At 45.5% G+C, this 20,343-nt stretch overlaps 2 protein-coding genes across 2 annotated transcripts in view; one reads left to right on the top strand and one right to left on the bottom strand.

Annotated features, from left to right (window-relative positions):
• Positions 1-3,003: 3,003 nt before the first annotated feature.
• On the bottom strand, positions 3,004-7,352 carry INS (insulin). The gene is made up of 3 exons (XM_068194978.1): positions 6,205-7,352; positions 5,471-5,674; positions 3,004-3,243 (listed from the first exon to the last, which is right to left on the bottom strand). The coding sequence occupies exons 1-3, from the start codon at positions 6,275-6,277 to the stop codon at positions 3,107-3,109; spliced, it is 414 nt and encodes a 137-aa protein (XP_068051079.1). The 5' UTR covers positions 6,278-7,352; the 3' UTR covers positions 3,004-3,106.
• Positions 7,353-10,180: 2,828 nt separating this feature from the next.
• TSSC4 (tumor suppressing subtransferable candidate 4) overlaps positions 10,181-20,343 on the top strand; it is a 175,152-nt gene continuing 164,989 nt past the window's right edge. The window contains exon 1 of the mRNA XM_068193968.1: positions 10,181-10,197. The gene's annotated coding sequence lies outside the window, so the exon portion shown is untranslated. The remainder of the gene's footprint in view (positions 10,198-20,343) is intronic.

Raw genomic sequence — 20,343 nt, forward strand, 5'->3', positions numbered from 1 at the left:
AAGCCTTTATTTGCATTCTCTTCAAATTGCCCTCCACCACGAGCATGAGACCTTTGGAAGTTTGTTGCAAAAGTAGCAGAGCCAAGATATTTTAGTCAGGCATGATGCCCCACCGCTACCGCAAAAATCACTTCAGAGCAACTGCTGAGTCAGAATAAAGGGGACTGGATGCATTTGCTTCCCAAAGATCACAATGCAAAGCCTGGCAAGAGGAGAAGCAGGGAGGGAGGTCAATGGATGAGGCATTCCCTGTCCTTGAATCATTTCTCCTGCATGAATTAATAAGATCTGGCATGTCCCAAGCATATCTGAGAACAGGGAATGATCTGGGCAAGGGCACAAGGACTTGAGGGAGGCTTTATAAAGAAATTCCATCCTGGACCACCATTAAAGATGTCGGGAAGGACTTTTAGGACACCCACTCTTGGGTTTGGGTGGGGTAGGGGGCTAAAGCTGCCTGTCCTGCCACAACACAGGGTCAGCAAGCCAGCAGCAGCACGTTTGCAAACCAGGGATCCATGTGCTCCTTTGTGGCAAATGCATAGAGTTGCCTTCAAGCTTTCTTCCCTGGAGTTCCAGAAAAAAGGGAAAAAGTACCTTTGTTCTCCTTTGGCCTTCACCTTACTGCAGCTTTTAAAAAGTGAAGAACTGGCCCTTTATGCTATTTTCAGTTCTGGAAAGCAAAAGTGTGTAACTTTTTTTTTTTTTTTTTTTGGCTTTCTACAGTTTTAAAATTGATGCATTATTTTCTCCTGGAGAGCAGTGTAGCTCACCATAGGCTACTCATCTCCAGGACAGCTCTTGCTTTGGGGAAGAAGGATGCAACAGCACCTTCATGTCTCTGCAGAGAGCTCAGACAGCTTGGACATGGGGCCATCTGTCCTTCCCTGACCTGGGTGGTCACATTCTGGAATCCTTCAGCAGAAGCAAAAGCATCCACCCTTGGGTAGCCCAGAGCCTGGTGATGGCTTGTGGTCTTGGGCAACTGGATGCAGAGGATGAAGAGCATCACCTAAACCTTCTATGTCCCTTCATTCTTTCAAACCCTGCCTTGCTAAAACCAGTCCGGTCCTGCGGGGTGTGCTGACTTGATGAATCAACATTTTCCAGCAGAAAAAGTGGCATTTGCAATTTCCCAACAAGTCCTAATTGAGAGCATTCAGAAAAAGCAAACAAACAAAGGATCAGACCAAACAATGGCAGAGGGTAGGAAATGAGCTGGGCATCTCTGAAGAGCTGTCCTCACCCGAGCAGAGCATCGCTGCCAAGGCAGGAGTACCAGCAGATAAACAGGGCTGTGCCAGATGGAAGAACCACCATGGCTGGTTGTCCTTTCCCTCAAGAACGTCCAAGCAGACCTGAACATCTGCCTTTTGGATCAGGGTGGTATCTCCTGGATGGATGGCATTGCTGGTGCTTGGCTGCATGCCTGAATGTGTTGCTGGCCTTAAAATGAGCAATAGCTCTGCTGCTTTTTTTTTTTTTTTTTTTTTTTTTTTTTTTTTTTTTTTTTTTTTTTTTTTTTTCCCAGTAACACTTGTCCAGATCTCATGGTTCACCAGGACAGGTAGGAGAATTGCTTCTAGGGAGTCCTCTCTAGAAACCACTGGAGCTATACACTGTGAGATTTGGTGGGAGCCAAGTAGCTCAGGAACAGAATATATCTTGCTGTGCTTTCATAACCACATGATTTTGGCCTGAAGCTGCTTGTTGGAGTTAAAAGCTCTGCTGCTGTGAATACTCAGTGAGGCCCAGCAGAAAGGGTGAGGGTGAGGGATGAAAAGGTAATCAGGGAGAGCAGGACTGGCTGAGTAGCACTGCAGCACTGGTGTGGCACCTGCAGGAGGAGGCCCCTGTCTTGGGCTTTTGGCTGCATCAAGGGAATTTGTATGTGAAGTCACCATGGGGAATCATGAGTGCTTTCTGATTCCATTTTTTTGTGTCTGTATCTTCTTTTCAGCAGCTCATCCAGCTGCTCTTCCAGCCTTTCAGTTTGTAGTGGTTTGGCCAGTTTTGTGCTTGTGATAGGATTGGGAGTAATGCATCCTGGCAGGGATGAGATGGCAGCTTCCATCTGTGCAGCTCCACTGGAGGCAGTTGGAACTGGTTTGGGAAATGAGGCTGTTAAAACCACAGGCTCCTCTCAGACCAACTTTCAAAATCTGTCACCAGCAAAATGCAGCCCTGGCTGCTGCTGTCACCTCTGCAAGGCTGAGCCCATCCCGCAGAGCCCCTCTGCATGGCTTTCAGTAGGCTGTCACGGGAGTCGCTCGGCAGAGGGAACACAGCCCTTCCCTTCACTCTGGGACACTCTGGCCAGCTGGCACTGCTGGGCAGATATTCCTCACAGAAAGAGGCAATTTTGGGACCAGATATTTGAAAGAGAATTGCAGCACCAGGAGCAAGGATACTGCCCAGCACATGGCCAATAGATTCAAAACTCCTTCTTGGATTAAATCTACTTTCAGTACATGGCTTGTGATATCCTTGTGAACAACAAGCACATCCCACAGCAGAGACTCTCCCTGGGCTTCCCACAAGCACAAGTAGGAACCAGACACACTTTCTGATTTGGCCATGGTGGTCATCCATGATTTTTCTGAGTACAATGAATAGGTGACATAATTCTTTGCCTAATCTTTACTGTTTCCATTATGTAGCTGAGGAAGTTCAGTCTCCAGCTGCCTGGCTATATTTGGGCTGTGAACTGCAGGAAGTTGATCAGCATGACATTGTTACAGATGTAATGTTTCCTTAGCAAGAGAAGTCTTGTTCAAACCTCTCTGCCTTCTCCTTCTGGTTCTCCAAGCACTGGGTGCGCCGGATGCTCCATATACCTGCTCCAAAGCTGTGTAATACCCTTCCCCTCCCTCGCTCCCACGGAGTTCATTCGTGTGGCAGAAAGATAATCTGAAGCGATGGCTGAAAAGTGATTTACCCAAGCATGGACATTGACACTCTAAAGCAGACAAAAAGATGTGGACACATGAACCAGCACAGTCCTTCCAATAGATCCACAACATTTATTCAATTGCTTTGAAGGTGCAGTAGCATAAGTGCATGTTTCTGCCCACGGCCCATGAGCTCCCCAGCGCCAGCCCTGCTGCTAATTGCAGTAGTTCTCCAATTGGTAGAGGGAGCAGGTGTTGTGGCAGCATTGCTCAACAATCCCTCGCTTCACTTTCTCAAACTCCTCCTGCTGGAAGGGCAGCTCTCCCAGCTCACCATGCAAGGGACCGCTCACTGCAGGGGAGAAGAAGAGAAGTTGTGGGACATCATACAGCATCAGCCCTGGCTCTTGAGCCCTTCAGACACCCCCTTAGCAGGCACCAGATTTTTAATCCAGAGTTGGCTGGAAAATGGGAAGGAAGTTGCACAGGTTTCCCCAGGTTGATGCTGCTTGTAGCACCTTCAGGCTCCCCCTGGTTTCTCTCCCAAAATGATCCTGTGGTGTTCAGAAGATGCCAAGTTGAGTGACTATGAACAGTATGAGGGATAAAGGGATACAGGGGCTTTATTGGGGAAGCTGTGTGGAGAAGAAGAAAAATCCTGAGCCCTCCCTGGGGTGAGCAACTAGTAAGTGAGATGTAAAAATGGGATTGTCTGCTCTATAGAGAAGAATTTGGGACTGCAGAGCCCTTTAGGCAGTTACCCACTCTCTTGGGAGCCTGGGCAGACAACTGGGATGTTCACGGGATTGCAGGGACAGTCCAGTTCTGAGACTGGGTGCATTTCCCAGCTGTTCCTGAACAGCCTGATTCAGTTGGCTGCCTGGATATAGCCCCAAGCTGACAGCAAAAAGCCTTTGTGTGTGTCTGTGTTCACAGCTGGGGGCAAGTTTTTAGAAGCAACGATAAATAAGGGTATTTGGACATAGATAACATTCAACAGAATGATTATTTGCTGGTGAGAACTTGAAAACTTGTGCACATATCTGTTCAGGTTTTAGCTGCCCAATGAAAATATGGAAAATGGCAAATAAATCAGTGAGTTTTTCCTGCAGGAAGAAAAGTGCCCTTAACAGCAAAGAGAAAATGTCTGGAAAGTGAGAATGAGATGTGGTTTCTAGGGCAATACAAGAACAGTACAAGATGCAAAATCCCCAAGCCCCCAAAGCATGAGGCAATGATGAACAAGGCACAAGAGTAACACAAAATCATTATGCTAGTGTGCTAGAAGGGAAATTTGGGAAAAATTTGGTCCAATGTTAAGTAGAAGAGGAAATAGCTAGTCAAAGTTTCATGATTTACTTGTCTTCATCCTTCAAGCCAGCTGTGAGCAGACTGTAAACATAACCAGATTGTGTGACAAAGAGGTGGTGGCTCAGGCAAAAGTCCTGAAAAAAAAGGTAGAAAATCCTCAAATACTTGCATTCTTGTTGGCAAAATTAAAATTCTCTGTACAGTATTTAGGTAGTTTGGCGAATGAAACCTCCAATCCATTAGTGGTGGTCTCCAGAAAACAATAATCAGAGAATGGGCAAATGACATCCCAAACAATTCATGGGCAAACCCTCTGCTAGGGCATTATCTTGTTTCACCTTACAAAGACTATTTCACAGGATGGTTACATACACAGGAGAGGGAATTGGATATGAATGAAAACAGTATGTGATGGGAAGACAGATGGTGGGAGAGATGTATTGTAGTACGGGGATGTTAAGTGAAGGTCGATCTTGAAATGAGAGGATTGAAATGGATGCAATTTGGACAGGGGTCTCTTCATCTATTCACAGTCTTGATTAGAAGCTTGGGAGACAGAATGTTCAATGTGCTTCTCCAGGCCTCACCAGCCAGCAAAGATGTGGACAAATGCAGAGTTGCATGTTTAGAGATCTAGAAAATATGACCTAGGAAGGCAGTAGGGTTGTGTAGCTGACGAGAGGTCAAAACTAGACATGGAAACAGTAATCAAATATTTTGAAAAGCAACCATAAAGATGAAAGGACTAGGCTCTTCCCCATGTCCACTATTGAGAAGACAAGAAATAATTTACAGCAAGGGATGTTCAGGTTAGATATTGGGAAGAAGCACTCAAGAAGAAGGTCAGTTAAGCTTGGGAATGGGCATCTCCAGAAGGCAGAGGAAGCTTTCTCTCTGGAGGTTTTAATGAACATACGAGACAAACATGGCTAAGAAATAGAATGGGGACAGTTGATCCTGTCTTGAGGCAGAAAGAGGCTTCTTGAGTTCCTCCCACCTTATTTTCTATGAATACTCCCAGGCTGGTGTAACAACCATGCAACTAAATAGATGAGTTTGAGCTTTCAGGCACAATTCCTTTTGTCTCATAAATCCTCTCTCCCTGCCTGCCCTCTCATCTGCCTTTTTAACCTGAAGAGCTTTTCACTGGCAATGTGATGCTGTCGGTATGCCAAAGGTATTCCTGGCATTCCCCACGAAGAACATTCCTGGTGTCACTGTCAGAGATAGCTGGTTGTTGCATCTCTTGCATGGTCAGCCTGACTTACCTAGAGGCTGCTCAACATCCCGTCGGGCTTTGGGTTGGTAGAAGAAGCCTCGCTCCCCACACACCAGGTACAGAGCTTCCACCAAATGGGAGCCACAAAGGTGCTGGTTGACAGCTGCATGGCTGCTCCCAGGGCCAGAGAGGGCCAGGAGGGCCAGGAGAGGCAGAGATTGGATCCAGAGAGCCATGGTGGGCAGGCTGAGGCCTAGGGTTAAGAGGCAGAGGAGACACAGGAAAGTCTAGGAGACAAAAATAGGTAGTAATCAAGCATCCTGCATCTTTCAGCTCCTCTGGCAAGGAAATGAGACCAAAGTAGGAGACAGGCCTTCTAGTTTGAGAAGGAAGGAGAGCTTTCTGCACCAGGATTTACAAGTAAATGACAGTAAATGACTACTGACTATAACCATAGGTCCATCTCCATCTCCATGCTCCATCAGTCTCAGGCTCCCTTCTGTCTTGCCTCAAAAGGCTGGCAGAACCATCCCACCAATCCCTATAGTGTACATGCCCTGGAGAGCCATGATCAGCAGACCCCTTAAGAGGAAAAACCCTCTCTGCCCATTCAGAAGGGGATGTAATGTGTGATGATGGCCCAAAACCAGCCCAATGTCCTCAAAGACCTAAGGAGGCCTCATTTTCTTGGGTCAACAAGCCACAATTGTCACTGCCTGCTTCAACTTAAGAAGACAGGTCTGCACAACAGGTAGAAAGTAAAAGGGAAGCAATCCAACTTACCCAAGAGGTGGCAGCAAGAGATGGAGAGAAGTTCACTCTGAGGGATGAAGATGGTTGGTAGTAATGTCCCCATTCTCTCTTTCCCATATTTATATGCTTTACGTTAGCCCAAGTGACACAAGAGCTACCAAGAGCTCCTCCTCCTTGATGACACTACAGCCAAAATTTTTGCTACTTGTGCAAATTAATTTCCCTTTGCGTAGCATCCACAGGCCTTTATGCAAGTTAAGATAGAAGCAAACGGTTTGCAGTTTCCATCTCATTTAGTCTGCTCTTTTCACTTCACCGAAGCTCTGTCCCAAGCCATCAGTGACCCTTTTAGCAGGAGATAATGGTGCTATTACTGCTGCAATGACTACTAATGACACTGATGCTGGCAATAGACACTGTTGGCATTGAGGTGGTTCAACAGCTGCTTCTAAAATGTAAAATTAAAAGCAAACATGTTAATCTGTTTGATTTATATCACCTTGGAAAGTACGCAGTAGTGGGACCAAGTGGTTGGTGAAATCATGCTCCTGTCAGGTGTTAGGAGAAGGAAAACACATTATTGTGCTCAGGCTCACTGGCCACGCGGTGCACAGCGAGAGACACGCGTCCACAGCTTGGGCAGGGGGAGGAATAACATCTGCATTTTGCAGGAGACCTTGGGTGGTCATTTTGGCTCAGCACAGGACCAGAGTTTGAGCATTTGAAATTGTGTCTGTGAAAAAAAAAAAAAAAAAATAAGCCTTTCCCCTTCTCCCACTGAAAGGCAAGTTCCCTCTTTCACCTGTCCCTTCAAATTCCTGTTTGGGATTAAGCAGAGTAAAGGCTCAGTCTCTGCCATGTGCAGCTGGGAGCTTTGAATATCTCAGCTCTTCTCTCTGGGGCTCTCTCCAAAATGGTGTCTTCACCACCAAGAAACATTTCTGTTTAATCCCAGTGAAAACCAGAAGATATCTGATTATCTACATTCTGGCTGGTAAATTTGCTTTTAAAAGAAGATAGATGGTGGGTCAGTAATGGTCCACTGGCTTTTATGGATCTGATTTTGCCAACAGAGCTGGCTCTTGTTCTTTTTCACAACATTATCCAATTTTTGAGTACCTTTGTGCTCAACATTTCTGCCACCAATAGCGAGCTTGTACTTTTTTCTGCTTAATATATACTTTTCTCCTTTCATTTTTTTTTTTCTCCCTGAAAAGGCCCATTTTAAATGCTGGGGGTGAGATCATCTTCAAACTTCAATGAGATCATTGCTCTGACTTTTGAGACTGCAAGTGCTTGGGACCACTGAGTAGGAGACATTTTCATATGTTTGAAGTCTCTTGCTTGTTTAACTTAAAATAAGCCCGATTCTCCATACACAGGACAAATCAGAAGGGAGTTCACTGAAATCAATGCAAGGCCTTGAGATTCAAACCAGGCCTTTGATTCCTTGAATAGTCAAAGCAATTCCATCCATCAACATTTAGGAGGTAGGAAGTGCCATATGCCCCTGTCACGGCTGCGAGTGTGAAGTATCATATGTTTGCTAAACGACTGTGATTGCAAAAAAGCTCGTGAGAAGTGCTAAATCTCTGATGAGCACACAGGGACAGGACCCATTTGCTCAAACGGATGCAAGACAAGGTTATCAGTTACATCCCCTGCCATGTAGGTCTCTCAGCCCCCTGCTAATAAATCCAAGTTGTGATGCTCAACTACAGCTAATAGCATTTCTGCACAATGTGTAACACTATCTCTGCCTCTCTTCCCCTCAAAAAAGATATTAGATGTACTTGAATGACCTAGTGGTATACCCATGGAGAGGGGCTCAGGTTTCAGTAAGATAGGAGTTCAGGGAATTCACTTACTGAGACCTTCTTACTTCTGGGTAAATTAGTGGGGAATTAGCAGCTGCATAGGATAAAACCTGGCATTTTACCCCAACTGAAGTAGGTTGCCAGAGCCAAGAGCAGAAGTCTTGTCTGACTCATGCTTCCTCCAGAGCACGGACCTTGCACCTGGAATCTCACACAGAGAGGACAACCATCAGAATTGCCCTCCAGATCCCCTTGGCAATCATTTGCCTGCAGTCATCAGGCACTGCTGGCTGCAGTTTCAACTGCTCCAGGTTCAACAGACCTCAGTCAAGTGATTGCCTTGGAAAGGCTCCTGAGCAGGGTGTTCCCCAGGTTAATCACATGCTGAAATTTGCCATTTAGGGCTTTCCTGCTTGCACTTTTGAGTGTTACCTGAGCTCACCTGAACTCCAGTTTTATTGACGGACTTTGTAAGGAGACTCCTCCATCCACTATTGTCTCCCTTCTAGGCAGCTTCTCTGCCGGACTCTCCCCTTCCCTGAGGCTTGCACCACAGATGTCACAAAAGAAGCTGCTTTCTTTTGCTTTGAAAGTGCCATGTTCTTATCCTCATGCTTCTCTTACTCTTGGCTAACCAAATCCTGGAGGTAGCTTCAAAAAGCTTGTGGCATTCCTGCAGCATGCCGCAGCAGGGGAAGGGCTGACTGTATCCGAGCGTTCAGGAATTCCTCTTGGCTCACAGTAGTTTGGGTACAGAAATAAGCCAGAAGATTTATTGGAAGGAAAAAAGATATCATGCTGGCTCTATGTTCAGCACAGGCCAATTTTTTTTCCCAAAGTTTCCTACTACGATTTTTTTCCCCTTCCAAAATATGATCACTTTGATTATTTATTGGAAAACGTATTTTATTACCATAAATGGTCCTCTGGAATATGAAAAATGCTAGCAGTCATATAAATGGATATAAAACGGATACAAACTGCGGAAAGTTTTGTCTTAGAGGGAAAACTCCCGTGTCAGCAGTGAACTGAGAGAGGGGGCCAACAGGGGAGCCCATTTCTAGATGAAAAAGCTTTTTCTACAGAAAAATCTCAGCTTACTCCTTCCAGGCTGGGCTTCCCCATGATTTTCATGTCATTAGGCAGTGATGGGCCAAGCACTCATCCATTGTTTCAGCTGTACATGGCTCCTGTGATCCACCCAGATCCTCAGGCCCACATTGGGCTCACTTGGCTGGGTGGGAGTGGGCTGCTCCTGCCCTTCATGCTAAAGCACCTCCAGACGTGACTCAAAACCACCTCCCTTCCTCACATCCCCCCCAAGCCTGAGCAGTTGCATCAGTGGGAACAAGGTTTAGGCAATCCCCAGTGTCATGTAATCGAGTTTTACAGTCTGCTGCCAGCACAATAAAATCTTTACTACTGTAGATGTCTCGCATTTTCAAACCCTGTCCCAAAAAAATAACAAGCCCACTACAGGGGAACTAGTTAACAATTACAAGTTTGTGCAAATCTTAGTGACAGCAAAGGTCAGGGCTGGAGGCAAGTGAGTTCTTAGCACTCAGGGACCCCAAAATGCCACCCACGTCCCCCTTGATGCTCTGATGCCCTGTGGTCACTGCCACTGTCCTTCCCATGCCTGCGTGCGTTTCCCAGAGGAGCAGCAGGGATCCACACAGCAGTGATCACATGGCTCCTCTTCCCTGTGGGGTGAATTCAGTGGCTTTTGAAGCAAATAGCCCCAGTGCTCATCTGCACTGTGCCAGAAGCCTGCTGGAGCACAGTCCCAAATACCCTGACTGGTGTGCACTCCCAAGAGCAGGCTTTGGGGATGACCAGCGTCCTTGGTGCTCCCATATGGGAGCAAACTTGTTTCCATGTGGTTTCCAGCTGCTTTGCCCTCAGGGATGTGTCCAAGCACGTGTGCAGTGGCACGGGTATGAGATGAAGGGTAGGGAGGTGAACCTGGCACTAAGGAGGGGGATTAATTCTGGGAATACTTGCAAAGATGCCTGCAAAGGTACGTCGCCTTGGGGAGAGAAGGGGCTGCTGTAGCAAAGGGTGAGGCTTTGGCTTATCGGTTGTCTCACAATGAGAGATGCCCTTGCTTCAGAGGGGCATTGTGCAAGCAGAGCAGGGGGGTGCTCGCTTTGATACAAGTAATCTCAGCTGCTTCCATAAACTAATCTGGGCGGCTGCCTGGCTGGTGGCCCTGTGAGCCACCCCCATTGCCCCACTGGCCACCAGGCTCAAGCAAGATGCTCCTGCTGGACTGTGGACTTCACAATTTTCCAGGCTAGGGACATTATCCTGCTGCTTAGACCACAAGTGATGGGTTTGTAAAACAGCAGAGGGTGTCCCAAAGCTCAGTGTAGCCAAGCAGGTCTGACCCCTCAGTTCCCATCAGCTCTGGGCTGGCTGCGAAAAACAGAGAGGGCTGTGAGCACAGGCACACCCCTGGAGATGCAGCTCACTGGCAGAAGATGCAATTGGCAATTCCAAATAGCCAGTAGCTTTCCTTAGAGAACAAGGGAGGTTCCCAAGTGTGCTGTAGCTCTTAGAACAGCCTCCTGAGGCTCAAACCCTCTGGCCACCCCTCCTGAGTACATAATGCCTCTCACAGGGAAATGGTGACCTTTGGCAAGCCCAGCTCACCAGGGACCACTGAATTTGCAAATTAGTTTGGCTGCACCTTGTTCAAGTCCCGCCGGCCTCTGCAGGCTCAAACCTCTCCACAAGTGCAGCTACTCAAGTAAGCTAAACCAAATTTAATGATCTCCAGAGTAAAGCTCCCAAAATCTTTCCCATCCACTTTGGGAAGAGCATATGCAAGGTTATAAATAGAGACGTTAAAAACAGCTATGCTTCTTTTAACCCAATGAAAATATTAGCAGCCACATGTTTTTTGGAGAAGGTAAAGAAGAAAATAGCACCTAAGAGCTGTTATTAGTTCCTAGAAACAGCTATTAGCAGACACAGCAGAACAAATTAGTTTGTTTATCAATGAGGAGAAGATTAAATCTGTGGCTATTAATGGCCCAAAAGTAATCCTTAGATGGAGAAACATTAGAAGAGGTGATGACACCCTGCCAGAGGACAAGTACTGAGAAACAAAAGTAACAAATAACTTCCACTGAGTGGAGGAGCACTGGAAAAGTAGCCTGATCAGCACCAATCTAAAAATATCCATTTTCAGCACCGATACCACATCTGTCCTTTGTGCCGTGGAGTCCATGAGAACAGAGAGGATCTTGACCCAGCCCTCAGGAAACAGCCATGAGAGGGGCCATTGAGTCTGTCAGGGAGTTTTCACCAGTGTCCAAAATCATAGGCACTAAAATCTCATAGTGCCACCACCATGGCTTCCACAGCAGGTGGCATCACAGGTACCCTTTGGACCTGGAGAAGCCTTTGGTGAAACAGAGGACAGCATGACCTGGTCCTTGGGTCATGGTGCCGGAAAGGATGGGCAGAGACAGCAGAAAGTGCTGGGTGCTACAACTGGGTGCTATAAGCAGTCAAAGCAGCAAGCAGGTAAGGAGGGAAATGCCAAAAAACAAAGGAATGTGTTTTACTGGCTCAGACTGGATCTGTCCCAGCTGCAAAGTGGTCTCATGGATTGAAAATGTGTTGTGTCACATCCATCTGTGTTTTTGGCCACTGCATATTGACCTAAAACCCCATTTTCCTCCATGGCTTCGGGAGGTGCTGCTTGCTCCTTCACCTTCCCAGGGTATACCTCGAGCTTCAGCACTTCAGGTTCCTCCAGCTGGGTTGGGACCTGAGACAGGAGCTGTGCTTTTCTTTCCTCCTTCCCCCTCACTCCAACAGCATCATCCATGTGGCATTTGGTGTTATGCCAACTGGCACAGCTCTGTGCCAAAGCACCTTTCCCAACACTGCATCTGGCAGTGAAAAACATCCCAGCTCACCGTTGCTCTTATGAATTGCTCCCAGGCATCCATCTGCCTGGCACTGTCATTCCTCACTCCCAGGATGCTCCACTGAGGCCAGGAGGTGCCGAGGACTTGCAGAAGGGCTGCCCTTTTTCCTGCTTGTTGCTGGTCCGACCCCACTGTAGAGTGTTCTGATCTCCCCTGCCAGGGAACGGGAACTCCCAGGTCCATGCCATTAATTATCACTAGGTAAGTGGATTGTTTTGAGCACTTAAAGCTACTTTAGGGATTTGGATGCACATCGGTAACTAGTCCATAGGCTTTCCTATGGGTTCCTAGACAAGGAGGTGTAAATCCTGCTGATAAGGCTTGTTAGTGATAGGGGGCTGGGGAGGGGAAAAGGGGGGGATGTTTGGAGCCAGGCACAGGGATCTCCAGGGCCGGGAGGGTTAAGCCCACTGCTGCAGCCCCCTCCTGCTGCTGGAGAGCCCCTGGCTGGGGGGAGGCACTGGGGTGCTGCGGGCAGTCGGGGTCAGGCTGATTTACAGCGGCAGAGGAACCGGGGCTGTTAATTCAAAGTTGCCGCTTATCGGTGTTTAGAAAGCAAGCTCCGATCTGTTGGTTAGCGATTTGGCCTTTGCTGTAAATAGAGGGGCCCCGTGCTTTGCTCTGACATTTTTGTCTTATTATCTTGTCTTAGCCTCCGAGGGAGGTGGGAGAGTTATTTAAGGCTGACCTTAGTGGAAGGAAAATGAACAACTCCCTTACCCCGCCCTGTTTTTCTCTCACAGCCCTTGGTAACAACTGTCGCATTGAAATATCTGTGCAAGATACTTAATCCCCCACCATCCCTGAAAGTAGATCAATTCACCCTGCTGTGCCCAGAGAAAATAATCACAAAGATACCAAGTAGAACTAATTTCAGGAGTAAAAAAAAAAGATTTTCTGTCATTATTCCTTCAGAAAAATCAGTGAGGATGGGCCTTGAATCCATCAGAGAATGGAGTTCCCCACTTAGCCTGTTCAGTCTTGCATTGCCGTAGTTCAGATTTAATTCAAATCTTTGTATCACGAGTTTGAAAAGCAGTTGCTTCATCCCAAGTAACTAAAGATAAACCTCTGAACATAATATACAGAAACACATATGAAGTGGCTGGTTGGAGCTGCAGAAAGTATTTTGGATTTGGGAAAATTTAGATTTGAGACCCAAACCCTCTACAGCTCTGGAGCAGAGTGTTCAGGGAATGCACAAGGAGTCTGTGTGGGTCCCATCCATCCTTGTTGGGATGTGGATGGATTTTGGGAGGTTTGCTGTGTACAGAAGTAAACATGTGCATGTGCTACAGCTGCCCCTGTTCACACCTGACACAAGGTGTTCAAAGTGAATTGGTTGAGAGACACAGGAAGAAGTCCTCGTCCATTTGGAGCACAGCACTTGCTAGACCGAAAAACATCTAATCTCCAAATGCTTCTTTTATTGTCCTGTCACCGCCAACCCCATCAGCTGCACAAGGAGAGTACGGCAAGGCTACAGTAGCACATCTGGGGTGCAGACACGTGGGGTTTTTCAATCCCTCACCTAATCTTTGCAAACCTCTCTATTCAGTTAAAACTAACAACAAAACCAGGACAAAACAAAAAATCACTGCCCAAAACCCCCTCCTGATAAGTTTTCAAGGCATTTCAGACACTTTCTGCTTTCAGCTGTGCCACAAAAATGTCAAAAGATCATCTCTCCACCTAGAAAACCTAGCATTCTTCCAAACATTGTAATGACCAAGTGTTGGAAAACTGAAAACAAATTCCTTGCAGTGGAAAGTGCAGTACCCATTCTGGTCCCTGGGGAAAAAAAAAAACCCAAGTCTGATTTGAGCTGGATTAGCAGCACGAATGACAGCTCAGGTCAGCCACAGCCTCATCCGAATCAGTTCCCCTCTCCGGGGAGGCGGTGCGTGTGTGCGCGCATACCTGCGGCTATAGGATTTGTAAATAATTGAGTTCTTCTGATCCCTACCACCACGGCACAAGAAGAAAGATTTGGTCCTGAGGGGGCTGACAGAGGTTCAAGCCCCAGATCTGCCACTTAGACACTTCTTCCCAAAGCTGTTTAGGCATGTAATTACTTTTCCGGCTCTGTGCCTGGTCTGAGTCTCTGATTCTCTGCCTCCTTTTATCTGTCAGCTTTTAAAGGGACGAGAGTACTCCTCTACCTCCCAAGCATGTAATGAAGATGAATTCATTACAGCTGTAACACTTTAACGAGCACTGTGAAGATACAGGGTATCCTTACAAGTCCTAAATTAGGAAACTCCCTCTCAGAGTGCGCTGGGGTGCCTGGATGCATGGCCCAGATCTGTGCCGGCAATATATTAATCCACCTCTGTGCATGATTCTGGAAGGGATTTTAACAAGAGAAAGGGTCTGGCTTTCATGTAGAAGCCAAGCTTGCAGTGGTGACTGGAATTAGTTTCCTTTAACATGAGGATAACTCCAGAGTAGGAAACACTTATGTGATTGGGCATACCTTCTGGTCTCTGGACTTGCATCCCAATTCCTGGGCATCCTGCACCCCATCCTGCTTGGATGCAGCAGACACAGAAATAGTGAGTAACACTGGGACAAAATGTATTTGGTGAAGGCAAGTCCCCTGGTGTTTTACTGTTTAAAAGAGACCTCCCAACTACTGTTTCATGCATAATTGTGCAATTGGTAATATCCTGCCAAAGAAAGGCTTAGATCATCTCATCTGCAAAGCATTTTCCACCTCCAAATAAACATTTTGCATGAGCACAAGTTGCAGGTCTTCCACCATAATGTGCCTCGGGCTGGATTTTGGATACTGCCCACAGGCAAGGCAGCCGACCTGAATCTGGACAGCAGAAGGATTCAAGAGTCAAACTCAGGATGCTAGACCAGAAATATATTTTTTTATTCTTAATATCATGTCAGCAGCAGCACAATTTCAAAATGAAAAATAATTCCGTTTCATATTTCTTTACACAGAGAGACAGACAGACAGATCCACCCACAGCAGCAGCAGCAGCAGCAGCGACAACAGTGAGACCGCTCAGCGAGGCACTGAGACAGGCACACACCAGAGGGGTGGTGGGGCCTGGCTCTGAGGAAGGCTTTTCCTCCTTCTTCCTCCCTTGCCAGCCCATGCTCCTTCTAGGGGAGGGTTTAACCTGGGCTGACCCATCACGTTGGTTTTCCCCAGTCACTTCTATAGAGCTTGCAGTCACGTTTGGTGAGGTCTGGGGGAATGGTGTGAAGGATCCCATGACACACCCAAAGGACATGAGCTTGTGTTTAGCTCTAAGCACCACATAATCCTACAAATCTGCTCCATGGTTAGGAAAAGGGAATTCATAACATCTTTTGGTGAAGTGTGTGACTGGGTAGATCCTCAAAAGTCTTTTTCTCTGAGTGATCTTGAGGCCAAGCTGCATGGAGCTTTGAGTAACCTGGTCTAGTGGAAGGCTCCCTGCGCATGGCAGGGGGTTGGAACCCAAACCATTCTGTGATTCTATGACCGTGTTCAAGGCAACTCTACAAACCTAACCAGCCTTGTGCACAATACTTGAGGGATACTTTAAGACAAAATTGAAAGCATGAGAAAAATCCACGACAACGCAGGAAAAAGCCTAAAAGCAGGAATACTGAAGGGCTGCAGGAAATCCCAACAATATCAGAGATTACAGCAGGGGCTGTGGGCGCCTCTCTAGCCCACAGGAAGCTGATGGGTGATAGAGACCAAATGTTTCCCGATATGAGAGAGTGGATGAAAAGAGACAAAAGGATTCACCGCTTCTATTAGCAGGACTGTTACAGAACACAGCAATAATCTATACCAAGGCAACATCAGAACATCAGCTGCTTCAATGGGAAAATTGTGTTTTGAAAGGGTCTATCCAGTGACTTGAAATAAGCTTGTCTTTAGAAAAGGAATACCATCTAGTGGCCCAAAAAGGCAATAAGGATGTGCAATGGCAATTAGAGAATCAGATGAATTTAGAAAAAGAGAAGGAAAAACTACAGAAGTAAGGAGGGTGATTAACATATATAGTGCAGTGGTTCACCCTGGAGCAAGGGAGAGCTCAAAAGGGACCTGATCATAGTAAATGCAAAGCTAAAAATTAGACACTTGCAAAAGCAGATTGGGATGCAAAAATTAAAAATAACTGCTGGAGTCCCAGGAAGTGGTGTAGAGAACTGAATCGGGAGCCATCACAGGAAGATGATTTCAAGGATGATATGGGCAAATGGGAAAAGAAAGAGAAGTTGAGAATAGCAGCCTATCCCACAAAGACTCCAAAGTCCTGGGGTAGATGGGTAGGGCAAATCAAACTGCTGTAGCTGTTAAAATGAAGAAAAAAAATTACCCCAAGGCAGGTAGCTGCAGATATGAAGCCACTGAAAGGAAGCACAACAGTAGAGAAACTGCTTATATTTAGAATTAAATGGAGATTATGTGGTAAATTGATTAGAGTGCGTGCTCCACCAGCTTTTATCCATTGTACATCAGGCACCTCCTTGATAAACCTTTAATCTTGCCACCATGGGCATTTAATCAAGTTGCCCAGCAGGATGGTAAGGCAAGGATCCAATTGGCACAATCACTACCAGTCCATAAGCTCAAGGAAGATGGAGAGTCTTTAGTAAACTGATAGGGAATCTGCTTGAATGTCATGGACATGAGCAGCAGGACGTGATACCATGTACCAACCAACCACTCCCAGTGGAGCACAGGTGTCTCCATGGTCCCTGGCAGCCCTGAGGCTGAGTCAAGCTCCTGGGACAGCAGATGAATTAGGAGAGGTAGTGGCACAAATGCACCCCCACGATTCACACTAAGCTTCCATATGGCAAAATGCAGGGGAAGAAGCAATTGACAGAGTTGCTTTCACATTAAGAGATAAACAATATACCTTTATTTGCATCCCACAGGGCTGAGCACCTGCCCTGCTGCACATGCTCATGTGAGCAAAGGGTTTGAATGATTGTGGAGGACAAAGAAAAGAGATTGCCTTATGTGATGATATTTGGGGAACTGCAGCTACAGAAGAAGAGGTACAAGAGAGATGCAGCTGAGTTTTAAAATTAATAGACCAAGCAGCATTTAATGTCAACTTGAATATAGCACAATTAAAAGAACCTCAAGTTAAATGCCTGGACTCTGAAACTGGTGAAACAAGAAGATGGATAACTGCTAGAAAGGTTAATCTTTCTGTGGAATAAATACTCCCACTAATCAATCCCAACTCTGAAGAGTGCTGGGAGAATTTAATTTCTTATGGCAGCATATCTATAGCCGTGCCAGTATCTTATGGCAGTGTATCCATCTTTGATAATAGCAGCAGAGCATTATGGAAATGACAGGAAAAGAATCAGGGAGGGAGCTGGAGCAAAGACCAAGACACTGCTTTATCTGACATGAAAGAAGCTGCTTGAAAAGCTTCTGCACTCAAATTCCTAGTTAAAGGATAGTTATTCATAACAAGAATTTCAACACGAGCTGATACTGTGGGAGCAGTGCTGTTACAGAGAAATAGTGGAGGAAAATTGATACCAGTAGCATATGAGTCCTCTCCAGTGGCTGGACCAAAATTTCCTTGGCCATGAGAAAACCTGGTTAGAGGCAGTCTGGGCTGTGATGGAGTTTGAGGCTTTTCCCCTCAACAGTGCAGTTGTACCCCAGTCTGCTCCTACTCTGCTCTTACACACAAAGGGAAGAAATGGATATTAATGTGGATATCCTTTGAATGGAAACCAGGAATGAACCAAAGGTACTGCACACTCATGGGAGTGCTACATCTGATCAAAGAGGAAAAATAACCTGAGACACTCCTATCAGTGGAATGAGGGAACAATTAGTGGGCAAATTAGAGAAAGGATCATGCCAAGGAACTTACAGGCTATGAGTAGACTACAAACCCTTCTATCAACAGCTCTCTACAGACAGCTACTATTTGGTAGTAGAACAAAATGCTGGTTGCATAATGGGGAGAAAAGCAATGGCAAGCACATGGTGGGACACCTATGAAGAAAACAGTTCTATTTCTTTTAAACAGGAGTTTAGAGGGAGAGTGGGAATAAAATATATGTAAAGGATGTTAAAGTAATGTGAAGACTACAAGTAATACTGAGAAGTAATTTAGTGAGCAAGTAGATAAATTAACTCAGACTTTGTTTACTGCAGCCCCAACCAGGTGTCAGCTAAAAAAAATGGGATGAATAGCATTGCAGGTTGAATAAGAGCATCTTACACTTCATTATGTAGCTCATTATGACAGTCTAAGGTAATTGCCATAATGAGCTACATAAAAAAGTGTAGGGTACTCTGAAAAGAGTACAAAGAGTTTATATTTGGCCTCAAATGAAGTAAGAAATATAGGACATAAATAAAATTTGCATAAGGTGTGCAAAAGTGGATTAGTCAAAGAAAGCTGCCAACTCTACTGCATTGGCTAAACTAAAGACTGTGACAAATGCTGCCAAGGAATCGCCCCAATAAACTGTCACAAATCAGTATCTGTTTGCAACAATAAATACCTTTCCTGAGCAGGCTGAGGTTCTTCCACCTAAAAGGAATACAACTGCTGGAACTGTAACAATGCTGTTACAGAAAATTGTTCAGAGGTGTGGAACAGCACCTGAGACAGGATAAGATGAAGAGAGGGGAGGGTTGTGAAGGGGGGGGTTTTAAGTGAAGAATTCAAGTCTTAATAACTAGCCTGGGGATTAAGCAAGGACTGTATAAACCCTACCACCTGCAATCAGAATGGTAGAAAGAAATGAGTCAGACTATTAAAAGAATCTAAAGACAATTGTAGGACAATATCCAAAATTATGGGTTAAAAAGTTAACCTCACTATCAGTAGCTTTAAAAGCAGTGATAGATCAGGATTGGTTTACAACTCTACTATATTTAATTTGGATAGCCTATCTCTTAGTGGCCCTATGTCTAAGAGTCTAAAACATTATGGCAAGGTAAAGAAGAAAGCAATGCTCTGGTAGAAGAAGCAACATGAGAAAAATGTGTAAAATGAGAGAGCAAGGATCCAATTCCTATATGGCTTATGAAATAAGGAGCCAAGTAATGCATTTGGAAACATATAAAATGGAACAAGGCTTAGAAACAAAGTGAAAGGGGACCTATTAAGCTTCTAATAAGACAAATCCTCTAAGATATTAAATATGTGAGGATAATAGTAAATACAAACTGGTTAATGTATTCAGATGTCTCCATAAGGGGCCAAAAAATTCTAGAATTTGTCATGAATGTGTGAAGAACAGAGACACTGAAAATGGCCCAAAGAAGGACCTCTGGGGCCTGTGCATCCCGAGCCCCTGCACTCAGAGCTTGCCCCAGCTCAGCTTCGTGTCCCAAAAGTAAGGGAATGCAATTCTCCCTGTGCTCACCTTCCCCTGGCTCCAGCACATCTGTTTGTGTGTTGCATACTCGTGGTGCTGGATTATGCTGCAAGTCTTGCTTATTTGCTATTTTTGCAGGACAGATTTTACAGATTTTGCAGCAGATTTTACTACAGCTCTTCAAAAAAGCAGCAGCTGACAGAGTCAGGGAGCAGCAATGCAAACTCCAAGGCAAGGCAGAGGAGTTGAGGTCTCCCACAGTTGCAAGGATTTCTAAATTGGCTTTTCACTCCATATTGATAAGTTTGGTCTTTTTAGAAATTGCATGAATTTTAGATATTTAAGAAGGTAGATAATTACTGTGAAGTGCTTTGGAGACCTAGAGATGATCCCCTTCAGACCTCTACGGTTCTGGAGGCCAGACCAGAGAGCAAATGCCTCTACAGAGAGATTCCCTGCCCAGTCCTGATCAGGAGCCTGGCATTGCTGCAGGGTTTGGAGCATCATTGCTGCTTTCATGGGCAGCAAGCCAGGAGCTGGACACTACCAAGGGAGAGAAGAAATAGCAACCTGAAGACCAGCAAAGTGGCACTGCTCTTGTTAACAAGACCATAACCCATGCATTAACTATATAGACAAAATTGTTATAGCTTGCCTGTTTGTTTTCTCTTTTCTAATTTTTTTTTGTTTTAGTCTGTTTTACTGAAGTCACCAGTAAGATTTTTCATGGCTAGATACTAAAATATGGCCTAGCCTGCCTTAGTCTTGCATAGCTTGCTCCAGCTACTTAATCTAATAGTAATATCTGAAGAACCCAAATGAAAAATTCTTACAGCACTTAAGGGAGCCTTGAGAGTTAGAGCTCATGATCTGGATCCACCCAGATTGGGAAATCATAGCTGCAGCTTTGGAAAAAGGGCTCTAAAATGACAATAACTGAATTAACTCAGTAGTTTTATTGACTTACAGGAAAATCCAAAGAAAAGGAACAGATTGAGGAAAAACAGCTAGCCCTGGTGTCAAACTGCTGATTTCAGTAATGGCCTTTTAAGCAATTTAGGAGGAATTTAGGAGGAAGGGTC

The sequence above is a fragment of the Anomalospiza imberbis genome, chromosome 6 (genome assembly GCF_031753505.1).
Source record: "Anomalospiza imberbis isolate Cuckoo-Finch-1a 21T00152 chromosome 6, ASM3175350v1, whole genome shotgun sequence".
NCBI lineage: Eukaryota > Metazoa > Chordata > Aves > Passeriformes > Viduidae > Anomalospiza > Anomalospiza imberbis.